The 17,529-nt window shown below is 40.1% G+C and overlaps 2 protein-coding genes across 4 annotated transcripts in view; both read right to left on the bottom strand.

Annotated features, from left to right (window-relative positions):
• Nucleotides 1-13: 13 nt before the first annotated feature.
• On the bottom strand, nucleotides 14-13,252 carry LOC137968048 (chondroitin sulfate synthase 2-like). Its single transcript, XM_068814670.1, has 8 exons — nucleotides 11,945-13,252; nucleotides 9,159-9,384; nucleotides 8,188-8,321; nucleotides 6,441-6,646; nucleotides 5,762-6,028; nucleotides 4,463-4,658; nucleotides 3,167-3,382; nucleotides 14-1,076 (listed from the first exon to the last, which is right to left on the bottom strand). The coding sequence occupies exons 1-8, from the start codon at nucleotides 12,965-12,967 to the stop codon at nucleotides 849-851; spliced, it is 2,496 nt and encodes an 831-aa protein (XP_068670771.1). The 5' UTR covers nucleotides 12,968-13,252; the 3' UTR covers nucleotides 14-848.
• A 3,175-nt stretch (nucleotides 13,253-16,427) lies between these two features.
• LOC138013128 (uncharacterized) overlaps nucleotides 16,428-17,529 on the bottom strand; it is a 21,091-nt gene continuing 19,989 nt past the window's right edge. For all 3 annotated transcript variants that reach the window (XM_068860111.1, XM_068860113.1, XM_068860112.1), the window contains one exon: nucleotides 16,428-17,529. This exon is cut by the window's right edge and continues 1,759 nt beyond it. The gene's annotated coding sequence lies outside the window, so the exon portion shown is untranslated.

Raw genomic sequence — 17,529 nt, 5'->3', positions numbered from 1 at the left:
ACGACACAACAACGATGACGATAAAAACTTTATTGAAACTTTTGTACAAAACCAGCTCGGGCAATTTCGTTCATTTTCTCACTGTGTCTGCAATGATTCTCTGCAAATAAAACGGTGTCTTTTAAAAACTCTCCCACACACTTAGAGAGGGTTCTTGGATAAATAAATGGCCACTGTATTGGGGAACGTTCAAATAAATAACTTTGCGATTCGTAAAATCAACGAATCAGTTAGAATGCAACCAAGAAAGAAATTTGTTTTTTATAGTCCAATGCATGACGCTTGAAAATCGTACAACCAGTGAATCGGAAGAATTATAAAGAAGTTAAATACTATGTATGAAAATGAATCTTTCTTTTTCTTATCGGGTTCGTCAGGGAGCCCTCAAGTATTGTTAAGAAGTATATTCCTTTTAATGGCTACGTTAACGCAAGATCTAGACTGGGAAGTTTTTGCTTCGAGTATGCGGAGTTAAAAAATAACCGTTCTTTTTTTTTTTTTTTCTCTCGTTCAGAACTTTGGACTTAACCGGTTTCAAACCCGCTATAACCAGTTTGAATTTTAACGCCTGCCCAATGACGGAAAAGTGGAGGTGACGTTGCGCTGACGTCTCGTCGCGCATGCGTGACAGAACATCGAGGAGATCCGTGTCAAAGTATCCTTTCCTTCTCTCTTGAGCAGGGTATTAAAAAGTTGACCTTCAATAAGCAATCTATATGCTCGTCGCAATCGCTCTCTAATGCAAAACGTCCATAATCGAGATTTCAAATCATTGTGGGTTTAACTGTACCAACTCCTGGAATATCGTTAAATCGTACTGAAAGACAGTGGATAAAAAGGCATCTGCGTTAACGTATCTGATGTACTTCTGTTGCTCCGTTCTCTTGTTTCTTCCGCTCCATCTCGAACATAAGGAGGGCGAGCTGGGAACGAGAAGCCATCCCCTCTGCCTTGAAAGTGAGGCACTTGTTGTAGTCAGCCTCACTTAAATGTGGGTCACACGTCACCAGTTGATAGCGCTTTCGCAAATCAATGTCGACTGCTTGGAAAACGTGCAAAGTACTCGAAGCGAATACCTGCCAAGAGAAGAGGAAAAATGTCAGTCACAAAAACGAAAATTCTCTTCACCTTAAAAGAGCTCCTATGATTTGAAAAAAAAAAACCACTTCCTTTTTCCCCTTCATATTTTGAAAGTGTGTTTAATTTGTTTGTATCCAAAGGCTGTTACTTAAGTTTTGGAGTTCATGGTCCGCCATTACTCACGTTCAAAACTGACCTGATTGGACCCCAAGGAAAAGTGATGTCATTTACTCACTTGATTAAAATGCAGACTTAACTATTAAAGTGTAATGCGAAGTGCTAGTTTTCTACCCACATAGACCATGTGAGCGTTAGCCCTATTAATGGAAATGTCCCAAAAAAGGACAGAAAAACTCTGACCAGGGTAGGAATTGAATCCATAAGTAGGGCTAACGCCCACACGGTCTATATGGGTAGAAAACTAGCACCTCGCATTACACTCTAATAATTAAGTCTGTTGATATACAAGTGCTACACGGTAGGCTTAGCTACAAAATTCCGTAATTTTTTTGGGAATTTTAGACATTAAAAAGAATTTTAGAAACGCTCGGGAATTTTAGAATTAGAATTCGGGGATTATGTAGCTAAGCCTACTACACGGCCAACGATTGCAAAAACGTAACCCTTCCCTGATTAAAATGCAGCTTATTACATGTACAAAACACAATTTCTGATGTAAATTCGGTAGCATATATAGGCATTGCATGCTAAACTTGCGAGTCTTTGACATCATTTTCTCCTCGATCCAGCTCTCAAGATTTAAATTTATTAATGACGGACCATCAAATGGGAAAATTCCAGTTTAAATATGGAGGTGTCTTTTTTAAACGAAAGCTTAAAACTTGGGCCACTTAGTGTCTAGTTAACATAGTTTTTAAATCCAAATAAAAAGACGACTTGATTTTTTACACAATATTTATCAAATTCAGCGACTGGGAACTGACAACCCAATCAAGGGAAAGTAAAAATACCTACCAGTTAAAACATTGAGGGAAGGTTTGAATAACACAGCAAACGCAAAAGGAGGCAGGGATGGGCAAAGTTGAAGAAGATTAAAACGGATTTTGATTTTTTTGAAAACTGCGCAGCCCAACAGTGGGAGGAGCGGTGGCCTCATGGTTAGTGTGCTCGACTCCGGATCGAGTGGTCCCGGGTTCGGGTTCGGGTTCGGTTCGGGTCCTGGCTGGGGACATTGTGTTGTGTTCTTGGGCAAGACACTTTACTCCCACGGTGCCTCTCTCCACCCAGGTGTATAAATGGGTACCGGCGAATTTAATGCTGGGGGGTAGCCCTGCTATGGACTGGCATCCCATCCAGGGGGGAGTAGAAATACTCATAGTCGCTTCATGCCATGGAAACCGGGATAAGCTCCAGCCTGATGGGCCACTTGGCTCGTATGCGGACTTTATCTCAGCCCACCAGTTTTTCAAAGTTGGTCTCTGTTGTTTTTAACTTAAATTCTGCTTGACAGACCGTATTTTTCCGTTACAAAGCTTTGATTTGTCTTGTTTAAAATTTACTTCCGAGATAAAGTTCACCCATTCACACCTAAAGCGGTCCAAACTGACAAGTAAAATCATCTGGCGTTAGTCAGAAAAAGCTAAGTCTTCCTGTCACGTGGAGAAGAGCTAAGTTGCATAGCGATTTGGGGCGAACTGCACTGCTTTGACACAGGCCCTTTAAACTTATTCGGCTGAGACCAAGTGCTCCACCAATCAAATAAAATAATGGTTTTTGACGAGAAAAAGTAAACGTTAAGTGCATGGTGTCTACCGAATAATGATGCGTTCCCCTTTCATCAGTGTTGCTGCAGAACGGTTTTACGAAGTGATTTTTTTTACCATAAAAAAGCAAATCTCTTGTTCATCTTCTTGACAAAAACAATCGCGTCATGGGGGCTTGGAAAAATACCACGCTAACGCAACTCGTGAAAATTAATATCGGTGCGTATAATAATTGCCATGTTATGGATTACATTTCAAACAATTAAAAAGTACTTGTGCCTTGTACATAACACTAACTACCGTAAAAATTATCAAAAGAAATTGTGTTCACACTCAAGTGAGAAACAATTATGTCCATGTACCTTCATCAGTTCCCGTTCTTGTGGATTGTTTTCCTTCAGAAAGTCGTCGCTGTTGACTCGGATGTTTTTATAGTCCTTGTTATCAAAGCAAGCCATGTTCCTTGGACCTTGAGCCCAGTGTCCTGTGTCTCTATGAATAGGGATAACATCCGGGACCTTGGTTTGACTGTAAACGATGTTGAGATCGTAGTAGGCGTATGGAACGGGAAAGAAGACCTAATGTACAGAACAGAAATAAAACAACGCATTCATTACGAAAGGGACTGATCCCGTTGAAGCATGAAGTTTATTCTACTCGTCACTGGAGCTTACGCGTGAGACAGAGCCACGGCCAGTAACCGGAAGTTAATATCAACTAGCTTGATAGCTAAGTGCACTTCTAGCTTGATAGCTAAGTGCACTTCCACCATAAACAAAGCATTTTCATTTTACATTTTACATCAAGGCAAGTTTAAAAAAGAATTTAACAGTTTACTTCCGATTGCCGCTCGTGCTTCAAAAACGTCTCGTGTTTACGAGTCCCATTTCTGCCTCAGAAATACGGTTGAGATAGCTACGCGCATACGCATGAGTGTAATTTTTAGATCGGTCCTCCAACGAGTATTTTTGTCCCAGAAAATTGCTTTGCGGCTCTTCAGCATGAATTTTTAGTCCGGTAAGAATAGGGGACCGCTTCCAAGTTTCGTTTTCTTTTATTTATTTATTTATTTATTTATTTAGCTTCGCCTAACTGGAATACAATATAAATATATAGGTAAAAATAGAAAAAAAAAAAATTCTTAGGCGGGGAGACCACTACAGCATAGCCAATTACACCTGCAAGCGCATGCGCATCCGCATGACGTATTTGTCAGCGGTTTTTTTTTTTATTTCTAGTAAAGGCGAGGAAAAACGAGTCGTGTCCATGAGTGAAACAGAAATTAAGATTCCCGCTTTCAGCTAACAGCAGACTGTTGTCTATCATCAAAAGGTTAAAGTGTACACGACAGATTTTTCTTTATTTACTCAATCGAAACATCATGGTTTTCTGAGATAAAAACAATGAGAAAAATTCGATACCGATTTTCCTTCCGTGTCCTTTTAGCCTTTTGAAAATCGGAATTTTCACTCCCGGAGGTTTACAAAATTGCGCTAGTAAGGAGACTGGGCATAGCAGAACTATGACGTCAAAACAAGAACGAAAGGTGTTTTCGTTCTTTTGTCTAATTTCATTACGGCAACCAAATACAACGCATCTCAGAAGTAGTTTCAGCAACTGCTGAATCTCAGAAAAAGGAAAATTCGGGCTTTACTTGCCTGTTCGCCACTGAGAGCGTTCACGCGACATCGATTGAGAAAATTGACATTAAATTCCACACCAAGCGCAGTGAGAAAGATCAAAGCGTTTGGTGGCAGCTTCATTGTCACGATATCCATCAATAGTGTCAGCGAACTCTGTTTGACGCCAATCTGTATCCATGGTAACTGAGCCCACGTGTACTTCTGTTTGTACCTGGAATTCGCAAAGCGAAAAAAAAAAGCAGACTTTAAGAAGCAAGGCACGGTAGTGTCTACGTCACATCCTATCCCTTAACACAATTAGGATGAGTTTCCCTGCAATTATGTTAAATTCCAAACCTCTAAAATAAATTTCATGGTTTTTTTTAAAATCAGTTTTGCCTTTTTCGAGACTAAATAACCCTTTCACTCCCTGGAATGAACGGTACGTAAAGTCTCTTCACAATTTCAATGAAATGTCATTATAGCATTTTCTACAGTTGATAAAAATAGATTGCAAACCATTATGGGATTGAAATGCGGACAAACATCGCAAAAATGTCTTTGTCCACATATTAATCCCACAATGCTTTGGGCGTTAGGTCGTGACGTCAATTGAAAAGAGTGCTATTAAGTAAAGTACGATCGTTCGGGTGAGTGTAGTCCAGAGAGGGACTGTTTGAGATGACATTGACTGACGTTTCGACAACCTGAGCGGAAGTCATCTTCAGAGTCAAGTGATTTGTGCAACGTCAGTGGATACTATAACAATTCTGGTCGTAGATGTCATTGGTCAACTTATTCGTAATATTATTGGTCGACTGTCAGTTGAGCCTAGATGTAATTAGCTGGGAAGACTATAAAACAGTGATTGTGCATTTCGATCCGTCAATAGGTCCAAGATCTGTACGTGTATCGTAGAATACGTCAGGCAGTAGTTTCAGAGAGTAAATCAGTGTGTTGTTTGTCCGTTGGTGATGTTTTTATAGTACCTACTGACGTTACACAAATCACTGAAGACTCTGAAGATGACTTCCGCTCAGGTTGTCGAAAAGTCTGTCAATGTCATCTTAAACAGCCTTTCTCAGGACGAAACTCAGCCGGACGATCGTACTTCACTTAATTATGATACGACTCCTGGTTTCAAACCATTCACGAATGACATGTCAATCAGACAGGTATTGAGGATGAAGATGATTATCAGCTTAAGAGTTGCGATCTCGATATAATAAATTCTCACGACTACCCAACAAATAACTCTATGGCACTAGTTGGGAGAATTAACGTTCCGATCGTGGGAATGAAAGAGTTAAATTAAGCCAATTAACCCCAGCTTACCGTGTAATAAGAGCTTTGCCATCAGAAAATTTATCAGCATTTCCCTCGTCAGCAGTTTCGTGGTCCTTTACATTGATAAACACTGTCAGCAACACAACGTTTTCCCCTGTCTGTAGGCAAACTTTCTGGTACATCTGAAGAAATTCCGCCATAAGTTTGATTTCGTTCTTCTTCACTGGCAACACAAGATGGATTCCTCGTTGCTCGATTGCCGTGGGCATCTGGATGCTTTCTACTTTCGTGTATGGTCGCAGCAGATGGACACGTCTGAAGAAAACCGAAAGATTCATTTTGTAGCAAAAACTAGCGTCAATAAAACGGTAACCGGTCATTCCGTCCCACCTATTATTGTCTAAAATCTCATTTTAATGATTAAGTCAAAGCACTCATTTCAATGATTAGGTCTAAGCACTGACTTGAGTGATGAAAATTTAGGGTTAGGGTTAACACGGTCTTAACTGACTCTCAGATGCCTCTTAGTATGTTCTTAAAATTTAAGTTCATCTCAGCCTGAACGTTCTTACAAAAAATGTTCTTATCAAAAAAAGAGTGTATATACACACACAGTTATCAGACCATCAGGACACTGTAGAAAAAAGATCAATGCCTTATTCAAATTTTCTTATGAAAACGAATGGGCAACTTCCTTGGATTACACCAACCGAACAAGTATTAATACCTAAGAATCTCTGTTTGCTCCTTACTGGAACCCATTTTAATTCCAATATCCAAGATGTACTCTGCTCCTCTTCTGGGGTCAACTCGCCTGTAGCCGTTAACCATTCGAAAAGATCTCTCTGTGCTACTGTATTCGCGTGACAGCATTTTTATAGCTGTTTCCTTGACGTCCTCAACATCCTTTTTGTAGTCGCCTTGCAAAGGGACCTAAAAATGTAATGGATAATATGCCATCACAATTTTAGATTTCTTTAGACAGCCCTCATTAAAATTTTGCAAAGATTTCCCTGCAGGAACCAACATTTATGCCCAAAATGAAGTGACCCTTTAATGGATTTAACTCTGTCAGACGATTTTATTCATCAGTTGGGGGAAGGGGGGAAGGGGGGGAGAGGAAGGGGGGAAGGGGGGAAGGGGGGAGGGGCCCTCTGAATTTCAAGGGTTAAAGTGCTACTATGACCAGAAAAACTATTTTTATTTTTCTTTGGATTTTAAAACTATGTTAACTAAACAGTAACTGATCGAAGTTTTCAGCTTTGATTTCAAAAAGACACCTGTTCATTTTAACTGGAATTTTCCTATTTAATGGTCCGCCATTACTAACTTTAAAATCTTGAGAGTTCTGGATCGAGAAGAAAATGACGTCAAAGACTCAATAGTTTAAGAATGCAATGCGTGTGTACGCGGCTGAATTAATATGCAGCATGGGAGATTTGGCTTTCAGACTTTTAAACTCCGTGTTTTACATATATAATAAGCTTAGTTTTCACGCTGAAATTGTAAGCAAGTGAGTAAATGACGTCACTTTTCCCTAGATCCAACCCTCTGAGATCCAATTGCTCAGTTTGGAACGTGAGTAATAGTGAACCATGAAATCCAAAACTTGATTTCAATTAATGTCCCCAATTACTGCCCCAGCGCTAACAGACTAGATGCTTAAATAAAGTTCATTCATTCAGTTCATTCAAAGGTTAGCTAAGGGTTATATTTTAATCTTAGGAAAAATGTAGCTGTTTATGCTTACTTGAGAAGCAGAATTTGGGGGACACTTTGTGACATTAACTGTCTGTATTCCGAGACACGAGTCAAGGCTGTTGCCTAAAAGGAGCCCGGTAGCCTGGGGCTCCCAAAGAATAGCTCTGGGGGCCTTAATTTTTCACAGCAGCACCTTTCACTTCATATGTTGGGCTCCTAAGTTCTCAGCGTTTAGCTCTGAGGGCCCCTTTAAAATTTTCTTAGGCAGCAGCCTTGACACGAGTCATTATGAACTTGGGGAAAAGAGCACACTTCATGATGCCTATTGAAATCTGGGTGCGTCTAATTAGGGGTATTTCTGCTCAGCCCTCGATCGACATGACAGGGGTTGTAAAAAAGACAGGGGGGGGGGGGTTCGACAGGATTTTCTTTTCAGAAGGTTTTTACGGCACTAGATAGTGTCCAGGCTTTTACCCTTTCACTCCTGTGGGGTTCCCCATTGACGAGTAAAATCGTCTGGCATTAGACAGTCTAAGTCTCATTGGCCTTTACAGGAGTTAAAGGGTTAAACACCCAGTGGCAACCCCATAACCAAGCATGGATGGTCCTCAATGCCATCCATGACACTCTTGTCACACTGGGATGATAAAGTACATGACGATTAAAAAAATGTGAGGGACCCCCAGAAGCACCAGGATGCAGTGCAGAATCTGAACTTTGGGGAAATTATAACGCCAAAGCTATGTAACGGTTTGAATGGACCCAAAATATACCTTTGGGTTGACTTCTGTGAATCCATAACTGGACGTATCAGTGAAATATTCCCACTGTAGCACCTCAAACCGAGATGTTGGTTTGAATGGTTGACGAAAACCAATTGGCCACGATGGTCTTTTTTCTGGAAGCCCTAAACAGTGACAAGAAAATACAACCTGAAAACTTCAAAATAAAGATTTCAGACAAAAATGTTAAAAATGGCATTCAACCAAAGAAGCACTGCATGATCACAAACAGTAGCCAAATTTCTGAATAGAGAGCTGAAGATTTTGTTCAACACAGTTATTGGTAACATATGAAGCAAACCTACCCAATCGACTTTAGTATACACAACTGTACACCATAGAAAGTGATAAAAAGTTTCAAGAACAAGCTACAGATACATCTTTCTCAAAATTAATGACGAAACTGCACAGACAACGGTATTATGCAATAAATGCTGCACAAAATCCACCCAATGTTTGCCAAAAATCCACTTGAATACCAGGTTCAATGCAGAAGAAGAAGAAGAAGAAGAGGAAGGAAGGAAGGAAGGAATCTTTATTGCACACATTGATATTTTAACTAATTATAGAGATTATACAGGTATATAAGACAAAATTAGGAAAAACTGAGGATAAAAATAGTTTTTTACAATGTGGGTGCACAGTGGCCAAAGGAGCAGAAGAAGAAGAAGAATTTGATACTGACAGTAATGAAAATGAGCCATAAGATGATCTCCCACATTACAAAACCACATCATCCTTTGTTTCTTTGTGTTTCACTTGGCTTGTATGCAAAATTAACACTTACACACTTATCTTTCTTTTAAAGAGGACAATTTTTTCAGTTGTGGTTAAGCTCTGGGCTATGTGCCGTGTACTGTACCCCTCTTTCCCTTGGATTTTAATACAACTCAGATGAAACTTCTGTAAAAAGCGCTCAGCTTATAGCCGATAAAATAACGTAATATTATTATAACCCTTACCATCTGGTAAATATGGTAACATATCCTTAATGGCATTCTGAAGAGTTCTTGTTTCCACAAATGTTTTGTTCAACTCAAGCTCAGTAAGATAGCGGTGAATCTTGTACATGGTGACTGGATCATTAATGGGATGCAGTGTAATGGCATGCAGCAACTTTCTCTCCTTGATCAAACTAATTATACTAGCTTCATCATCTTTTGAGAAATGATAAAATAGTTCTGATGCCTGGGGAAAAAATAATACCATATAAGATGCAAATCAGTATTTTTAATGATTGTCTCCAACATAATAAACAATAAATTAATTAAATAAAGTGTGGCCCAGTGGTTAGGGCAATCCGGGGATCCCAGGTTCAAGACACATTCTGGCCACATTTGTTCCTGGTAGTCCCTGATTCAACTCCCCAGATGTCCGATGTCCGTCTTATGGAGGTGTCCGTCTTATAGAGAGTTTGGTTATAGTAAAATTAATGACTAAGAAACGGCCGGGACCAGCAACAGGTGTCCGTTAAGAGAGAGTTGACTGGGACAGTAGTTGTTGTTCTGCTCCGTCGTTTCGTTGATTGTGTTTCAATGGCCCTGAAAAACCCCTATGGTGAGCGGCCAATTAAGTATGTATTGTATTGTATAATTTGCTAGAAAGGGATGCAATAGAATTCATGGCATCAACTGGACTGAATACATTTGTTTAAGGATCCTTAAGTTTCTTACTCAGTAATATTATACTGGTAAGGAAAATCTACACCAGCTCACTGAATAACCCATTGGATCATTTCATACAGTGTAGACTTAAAAATCCTCTACATTGGTTTGGTCAAATTTCAATTTGTGATAAATCTAAGCCAGTTAAATTACTAGCATTCTGCCGTATCCTGCTTTCACCTAATCTTTCTTGATAAAGGATCCTTGACAGCTTTAACCCATTGACTCCTGGGAATAACACTTGACAGATTTTACTCTATCTAACGCCAGATGATCTTACTCATTAATGGGGACGTCCTAGGGCCTTTGAGGTGTGAATGGGTTAATTGTCTAGTCGTTCTAGCACTGGAGCACTAATTGCGGACATTGAAGACTGAAATTAACAGTTAATGCAAATCAAGTCAAATGTTGGTTTTAAGGGGAGGGGAAACCAGACTACCCAGAGAAAACCTCTCAGTGCAGAGTGGAGAACCATCAAACTCAACCCACATATGACGCAGAGTCTCAGAATTGAACCCAGGCCACATTGGTGGGAGGCGAGTGCTCTCGCCGCTGTGCTATCCCTGCATCTCCTAGGCTGCCTGAGGGTTGGATGTCCCCTCCATTATCCCATTGACCCCTGGGAGTGAGACTCAAAAGATTTTACTCATCAACCGGGGGCATCCTATGGCAAGCCTGAGGGGCTAACAGGTTAAATTAAAGGAGGCAATCGAATTTTGTGTCCACTATGTGACATCACAAGTCCTCTAATTTGCATAAATCAAAATCTTTTCTGAATAACTCCGCAACCAAGAGTGCTATCACAATAAAATAAATGCCTGTCTTCATCATTTTGAAAGCCCTTTTGAACAAGCTGATGAAAATTTCTGTTTCATATGCGCTTTAACAGATTTTACTCTTGATTTTCCTCGTCAACGGAGGGCGTCCTAAGATGCCTGAGGAGTCAATGGGTCAACCAGTCAAAATGTCCCCTCCACAAAGAGGCTTTACCTTCAAGAAGTTATAAAAAGGGTTTTGAAGAGTTGAGAGATTCTGACAAATGATCAACAATTGTGTAGGTTTTTTTTCCAATAGGAAGTTCTAAATAGTCCCTAAGGGAAACTCACAAGCTGAGCTCTATGTTTGCATAATCAGTAATGAGTTAAATAACTCTGTTTGCCAATTTTCCATGCACCCATTTTCCCGCTTTAACCAGCCTTGGAAATAACTCAATCAAACCCTTTTTTTTTCTTAGAGGCACCTGGTGATCTTTTGAAAGCAAATTATTCTTTCTTGAAAGATAAAGTAGTATTGTTTACTTGGTGTGTGAAATAAGCTTACTTACACCAGCAGCTAAGTACATACACTAAAATGCAAATTTACTTCTCAACAGGGAAAAAAAAACCAGAAAAAAAATCAAGCGGAAATAGAGCATTGTTTCCGTTAAGACTTTCAAGTTCAAGTTTATTTTCAAAAATTAAGTTAAATTTTTGCAGGGTACATCATATTGATGAGCTACTCTTATTGCTTTAACTAAAGACCGAGCTGAAAAACTACATAATACACAACAACGCAGCAGTTAAGTTCATACACTAAAATGCAAATTAACTTCTCAACAGGAAAAAAAACCGAGAAAAAAAATCACATAATACACAACAACGAAACAGGAAAAAAAAATAATCTACACGTACTTTCCATCTTCTCTGAAATTTTGCTCCCATTGTTTACAACGTGATAATCACTTTCCAAGAGGCAACTTTTCCCTCGAGAGTCATTTTGTAAACCCAACCGAAATGGTTACCGGAGTCGTAAGCTTATATTTTTTTTGGTCATGCATTTAATTTTTATCAATGTACCGCATGATATATAAACTGCAAACATATCAAGGAAAGAATTTTAAAAGTTACAACCCCTTTACTCAAATGCTACTCAAAGTTAGTGCCTCAAAAATATCATCAGAGTTAAATAGCTAAAGATAAACAATTAAACGTCTGGGATATTAGCTACCAACTATCCAACAATCGTTCGCACGATCATAGGAAACTACATATAAGCTTACCCAATTTATTCAAGTTTCAATCGATTTTTTCAAATCATGAGCTTACCTCGTAACTCCAAGTGCACTGTAATCCAACGTTTTTGTATAAACATCTTCCCAATTCAACGTCTTCTCGTTCTGTCACAGCGTCTTCGAGACAATTGTCAAGGTAAGGAACAAGCTTTGCAAGTGCGCTTCTGGACAAAACCAACCCCGTACCACCCTGGCAGTACCTCTCGTGGGTGTATAAATCTTCGCCGAACTGGGCTCCGTTGGCTTCAAAAGAGCCGGGTCTCCCAACGTACATATCCTTTGAGCTGTTTGCACTGTTCAGAAACTCTAACAACTTGTCTGGTTTCAGATAAATGGCATCCTCGACCCTCATGAACCATTCGAAATTATTTATGTAATGTTCGTGAATATATTTCAGCATCCTAAACGACAATTTTGTCTTGGAAATGTCCTCATCTTCTACATCGGCCAACTGAACGATTGGAAGACCGAGTACTTTGTTATACTTCTCATAAAACTCCACGTCCCTCGAGAAAGGAGTAAAGAAAATAATTTTCGGCAAAAGCGGTGCCCATGTGTTGTTTATAGCCAACACCAAAGAGTCAATGTTCTCCTCCGATGTTAAAATACCAACGAGTAATTTGTCTCTATGGCCGAGTTCGCTGGCAACGTAAAATGGTCTTAAACCGTAACTAAAATGTGAAACTTTCGGGGCCACTGTGTTGTGAAGGACGGGTTGAGAATTGACCTCTTCACTTCTCTCTTCCCTTGGGCCGGCGTACAAACCAGCTTGTTGATGACCCAAAATTAAAACTTGTGATTCCTCTAAGTCATACAAGCACTGTTGTTCAACAACAGGAATGTAGAACATCGACAGGGCAAAACCAAGGCTCACTCCGATGATGGCAGGAATTATCGGCCGAAATCTCAACCCACGGACTGATTTCATTTTTCTTTTCAAACTAGTGGAGCTTGAAAAGCTTATCTCGGCTTGAGCCACGTTGCCTTTCGAACGATCTTTAAGCACGGCATTAAACTCTTCGAACGAATGGGTCTTCCGATGGAAAGTGGACAGCATGTGGCTTTGTTGGAGTGGCCAAGAAGAACCGACGACCTTATTTTCATCCTTCAGCGTCCTAGTTCATTTTAACTACATTCAGTAAACATTCGATTGTTATCAATCGCGGCTGTGAATAGATACTCGACTCGTCATTGGTGTTCCATCGTGTTGAATATTTCATGAGTCAATCTGTTGCTCATTTGGCGTTGTTTGTTGATTCAGGTGGCGAAGTGCCCTCTGGTACCACGGTTGTTTGCATAAATCTAAAACAGGCAAGTTCAACATTTTCAATAGACACCCACACAGATGTATTGACGTCAGAGCACGAGCGATTTTTACCACTAACGTCACAACGGCACATAACAGGCGGAGAGTTCGTCGGTGCTCACCCATTTTGCGTCACAGGAGAAAGACTGGACTCAAACAAGCTCACATTCCAGCGCCAAAAATACCGTTACCATGGCAACAACTGAGGCATTTCTGTTTTTTGAAAAAATGGGACGGTGAAATGTTGTCATACAGCGTTACCTGATAATGTTAGAAATAATCTCTAACCTATTGAAAATAAAATAAAAAATTCTCAGGTCAGTTTTACAAAAAAATCAATTTTTTTGACCATAAACGTCTTGTGCAAAATTTTCGTAGTTTTCGTGAATGGGAAATGTACGGTTTATATTCCATCTATATAAAAATTAGAGAAAACTGTGCGAAATCTATAGTAAACATTCTTATCTCAGGGCACCCATTTTGATTCACGATGTCAAGCAAACAGCTAAAGTATTGCATATATGGCTCACGCGTGCACGCTCAGCCGAAAACCCTTTCGAGCCTCGATCCTTGATCAAGTACTTTATGTGGTCTGTTCTAGTCGTTCCAAATACTATACTATTACCGTGTTGTAAACCGAGTAATTATTTAAAAGTCCCGAAAATTAGCATATTCTCTTTAATTAAGTTGCATGCGGAGGTAATGAGTTCTGCAAGCACAAGCTATTAGCTAATTCGGAAAATTTGGTTTTATCAAACGATTTGGAAAGCTGACGTTTCGAGCGTTAGCCCTTCGTCATTCGCTCAGAGCGAATGTCGAAGGGCTAACGCTCGAAACGTCAGCTTTCCAAATCGTTCGCGGTGGTAATTCGATCTTTATCAACACGTTTGATAAAACCAAATTTTCCTGTTCCACTCGCCCACCGACGCAGCACCACAGTTTCTTTAAGACCCATTTACACGAGCAATTTTTCCTTGACAAGTTTTCCTTGACAAGGAAAAATTGCTCGTGTAGATGGGGAATAGTGGACAAATTTTCCTTGTCAAGGAAAATCTGGCGTGCTAGCTTTTCCTTGACAAGGAAAAATTGTCAAGTCTGAAATTTGCTCGTGTAGATGGACAACAAGGAAAATGTGACAAGGAAAACTTGTCATATTTTTCATTTACACTACCAAGGAAAACTTGTCAAGGAAAACTTGTCAAGGAAAACTTGCTAGTGTGTACAGTCGGCAAGTTTTCCTTGACAAGTGGACTTGACAAGGAAAAATTGATCGTGTAAATGGGGCTTTAGAAACTAGAAATTTGTTTTATTAGCTAATTCGATTTGATTTGCAGTCGTCTGTATACAACTAAAACCAATACAAGGAAGTTTAAATGGCACGAGCGGATACTCCTCATCCTTGTAAAATTGCCCGTTTGCAATAAACAGAGATGAATATACTGTATGTTTTTTCCGCTGGAAAACAGACAGTTCGCAAATCCGTATCATATCATCTTCAGACAATAGGTGGGGTTACACACACCATGTGAAATGCCATTTCCCATGGTAAATTATCCCGCAGTGCCTCACACTTGGGTTTTAGTATACCGTGTTAACCAGCGGTCACGCGTTACGAAGATTACCGAGGTAAGAAGAAATCTCCCGCAATAGGCTAGTTTCGAATTGTGCAGCAACAAAAGAACAGTGTCGAGGTTCAGGGGAATAATTAACATATTGTATTGTTCAAAACAGAGGAAAATGCAAATTATTCCCCTGAACCTCGACTCTGTTCTTTTGTTGCTGCACAATTCGAAACTAGCCTATTCATTGGCGCGGGAAATTTAAACACAACTTCAGCATCGTGATTGGCTCTTGTAATTCGGACATCAAACCCTTCCAACTTACCACGTTAAATGTCATGGGCGCTTTGTCTGATCTTTCTAACGTGTCTATGGAAATTTATCACGGGAAATTTAGGTCACACGCACTAAATGCAGTTTCCAGTGGTAAAAGGTCATTAGGGAGCTTACGAAACGAGGACGACGACGGCTGCGAGGACTTTATTTAAAAATAGGAGTTCGCGTTATTCATATCACTGCGAAACTATTTCATGTCGTTTTGCGTTAAAAATGTGTAGTAACATCCCACAATTTGGCCTTTCCCTATTGCGCTGGGCACTTTTTGAAGACTTATTTATGCACCCCTCCCCCCCCCCCCCGGTCCCGGGAAAGGGTGGGGAATTGACAGAGCATCAAGGTGAAAAGCATTGATTTCCCCACCTCCTCGGCAGAAATTGGAATCAAATTTCCCTACCTAGCTTTGATATTACACCTATGTCTGCAGGTGGCACGGAGCCACTTTCCACTTGTTCCTGTTGCAATCCCCACGCACTGAAAGTGAAACCACTTTATTGGGCAGTCTTTCTTTTGTGTCAAGTCCACCAAAAACATACCATGATTTTTCAAGGTCCAAAAATGATGATCAGCGACTCGATTTATCTACTGGTCTTTCTTTTCTCTAAGCGGAAGCTTTTAATATGAGCACCTTCCTGACAATGTCTTTTCACATTCCTATGGTGTTTTACCCACATTTCTACTTCACAAGTAGAGGGCAATATTTGCTTTGCCAGCAGGTGTATGTCTTCAGAAGTCAGCTCTTCAAAAGATCCGTATCTTCCTTGTGCTTGAAAAGTACAAGTACCAGTCCCTCTTGTTCTCGACGTAATTTGTCTTTCACTACCCCCGCGGGACAAATTCTTGTTCAAAAGTGATTCCATTCCCGTGTTTTCCCCCACCCTTTCCCGGGACCTGGAGGGTGGGATTTCCATTTACGGGTGCATTTTGTACTTGTGTACCTACAGAGTGTTTTCACTCACGTGATCAGTAACCTTGTTTTTCCACCGAAACAAAAGAAAACGTTTGCATCATAATAGAACTCAATTCCCGGAGGATTGGTTGAGTACGGCAACATGGCCGCCGTGAGATGGTTCTGTTCTCGACATTCACATGACGTCCAGTGAGCTTTACAAAATTCTGTTTTAGTTTTCAGTTTGTTTCAGTTTTTATGTATTTTGTATAAAAGGGCGGCTGATCACGTGAGCGAGACCCAAAAATTGTCCCATAACAGGGAGCGTGTAGTGTCCGAAAGATAAAATGGCTCCCTTTCTTTAAGAGTGGCAAGTGTCAATCTAAAGAGCGCCGTGAACCCATGAAACATGAGACAAGATTAAAGCTTCACCCTCTTTATTTTATAAATAGACAGCTCTTTATTTACAACATTTGAAAAATAAATTACAATGATAAGAATTTTCACCTTAAGATTGATATGTATGCATGTAATTTAAGCGAATATTACGGTAATAATAAATTAGTTAACTGGTCAAACGGATTGACTTCGTACCCTGAATTACTTCATGCAGATATACAAACATAATCTGTGGTCCAGGATAGTTGTGATTTACTTCGGCTTTGCTTGTCAACTGAAACGAGTCCAATAGTGCATTTTTTGGTCGCACTATGTTCGTTCTCTCTGTAACTGAAATAAGGTTTTCTGAGAGAATACGTGTGACGAAATCCGGAGAAGGTCACTATTGCATGCACCTGGTGCCCGAGAACCATTTGAGCTTGGACTCAATGTTCGATCTTACGAGGTATTTACATGAGACGGAGATGAACTCAGACTGGTATGAACTTGTACCGGTATAAAATTTTTCTAGCCCAGTGTTCTAGCCGTTTACATGAAACCGAGCCGAAATGCTTGGTGCTTGGTTTCGGGATGAAACGATATGTTTTGTCTAATAAATATATGGCTGACCCAAAAGCATACAAGCTTGAAATTTCTGGAAATTTCTTACGAGATCGGTACGAACATTTCTCGTCTCGGTCGAGCAATAGAGACGAGGTCAGACCGGTCTGCGTTCATTGCCAGGCCGGTCTCATGGAAACACACAACAAGAAATTTGTGGAGGCCGATACGAACTTATGCCGGTCTGAGTTCGTCCCGGTCTCATGCAATAACCCCTTTACATTACGTTCAGTCTGGTATAAGGAGCACAATAATTAACATGCCTCTTCATTTATTCCGAAAACCGAGTAAGTGCTAAAAAAGGAAAATTGAACTTCCCTTCTCCGGAGTACCGTATCTACTCGAATAAGAACCGCATCTGGGACAAAAAAAGGTTAATAAGCGCCGCACCGCCGATGCGGCGCTTTTTCGAGGAATTTCGTATAACCAGGAAAAACACTATAAATTGTTCCACAACGACAAAGGAGTTTGCTCTCACCGCTGATATTTTCGCTCTCGTTATCATGAAACTCTCGGGTTTTTTTTCACCG

This window comes from Montipora foliosa, chromosome 8 (genome assembly GCF_036669935.1).
Source record: "Montipora foliosa isolate CH-2021 chromosome 8, ASM3666993v2, whole genome shotgun sequence".
Classification (NCBI taxonomy): Eukaryota; Metazoa; Cnidaria; class Anthozoa; order Scleractinia; family Acroporidae; genus Montipora; species Montipora foliosa.
The sequence above is the reverse complement of the archived record's forward strand: the minus strand, read 5'-3'. Positions and strand labels throughout refer to the sequence as shown.

Excerpts from the sequence above, each read along its gene's own strand:
- LOC137968048 (XM_068814670.1), bottom strand. The coding sequence starts at position 12,967 with ATGCTGTCCACTTTCCATCGGAAGACCCATTCGTTCGAAGAGTTTAAT. Across the intron at positions 8,322-9,158 it reads GTTACCATATTTACCAGATG|GGCTTCCAGAAAAAAGACCA; the intron begins GTAAGGGTTATA and ends GTCACTGTTTAG. Across the intron at positions 4,659-5,761 it reads GGCAAAGCTCTTATTACACG|GTACAAACAGAAGTACACGT; the intron begins GTAAGCTGGGGT and ends TGCGAATTCCAG.